This window comes from Dendroctonus ponderosae, unplaced genomic scaffold, assembly GCF_020466585.1.
Source record: "Dendroctonus ponderosae isolate FM_Combo_2020 unplaced genomic scaffold, Dpon_F_20191213v2 Dpon_F_20191213_8, whole genome shotgun sequence".
NCBI classification, from domain to species: domain Eukaryota; kingdom Metazoa; phylum Arthropoda; class Insecta; order Coleoptera; family Curculionidae; genus Dendroctonus; species Dendroctonus ponderosae.
The window spans coordinates 1005142-1006142 of record NW_026019016.1 but is presented as its reverse complement, the minus strand read 5'-3'; the positions used below and the strand labels follow the sequence as shown (position 1 = coordinate 1006142).

The following is a 1001-nucleotide window of genomic DNA, read 5'->3' as shown; positions in this document are numbered from 1 at the left end:
TTGATTAATTTATACACACCGATATCGCATTTGTAAATATTAATTTTTATTACTTTTGTTGTAAGGAACTAGAGGTGTAAATTAAGTTTTGTTTATTTATTTCTATTTTAGATGTAGACTTTATGTGTATAAGAACATTTGTATTAAGTGTAAACGATCATATGCTCATGATATTTTATACCTATTTAACGAGAATATATGTTCGCATCTTAAATACTACGTTTTTTATTTCTGCAGTCCTGTCCTGAATTTTTTTTTAAGTGAATTCGATTAGCTTAAGAGATGAAATGAAATAAAATTGTGCAATTTTAGTTTAATTAGGTAATTTAGTGCGTGCTAATAACTAAGTATTGCCGATATCTACGGTTTCCAAGCGGGCTTCGTCAATAGCGCTTTTTCAACAGCTTTAAATTTATTTGCGTTGCAGTTGCGAAAACTTCCAGTTCTTGAAGTTGAGGCTGATCCATTGTGCTGCACACGTTTGTCGACAATTCGTATCTGACTCCATTGATTAATAAGTTCTTGAAGCTGTTTCTTTGTGTAATTCTGTTGTTCTAGCAGACTGAGAGAGTGTCTTCGGTACGGGTGATCGACGAAAAAAAAGTTTCTTGTCATAGTGGAGATTATTAACGGCTGATGGGAGAATGTCGATCTTATGCTGATTAGGGTGATGATGTTTTCTTGAGCTCCACATTCTTCGATATTTCTCTTGAGGGCTTTCAGCAAATCCGCAGTCGAATCTGAAGAAATAGTTCGCAGCTTGATTTTTTTTCAGCTTTTGTTCACTAATCGTGTTTTTTCACCATTTGTTTTCTGCTTTTTAACCATCACGTTAGTTTTAAAATGCCGAGTTTCGCAAAGACGCCTTCAATTCGTTCTGATTTATTTTATCAAGTTTCAATTGAATGTCTTTTATTGATTTTTATCTGAAAATCTGTTTTGGTTGGAAATTGTGCGTTAATTTTTCGTGCATATCCTGCAAACAGTGTGTTTTTGAAATC

General features: G+C 33.3%; 2 protein-coding genes across 3 annotated transcripts in view; one reads left to right on the top strand and one right to left on the bottom strand.

The window, feature by feature from the left end:
- LOC125505394 (tyrosine-protein kinase Abl-like) overlaps positions 1 to 325 on the top strand; it is a 2190-nt gene extending 1865 nt beyond the window's left edge. Inside the window, exon 5 of the mRNA XM_048669118.1 lies at positions 313 to 325. Coding sequence (XP_048525075.1) covers positions 313 to 325 — 13 coding nt within the window. The remainder of the gene's footprint in view (positions 1 to 312) is intronic.
- Positions 78 to 1001, bottom strand: part of LOC109543940 — a 14380-nt gene continuing 13456 nt past the window's right edge. For both annotated transcript variants that reach the window (XM_048668998.1, XM_048668997.1), the window contains exon 4: positions 78 to 740. In XM_048668998.1, coding sequence (XP_048524955.1) covers positions 361 to 740 — 380 coding nt within the window. In that variant the 3' untranslated portion in view covers positions 78 to 360. The remainder of the gene's footprint in view (positions 741 to 1001) is intronic.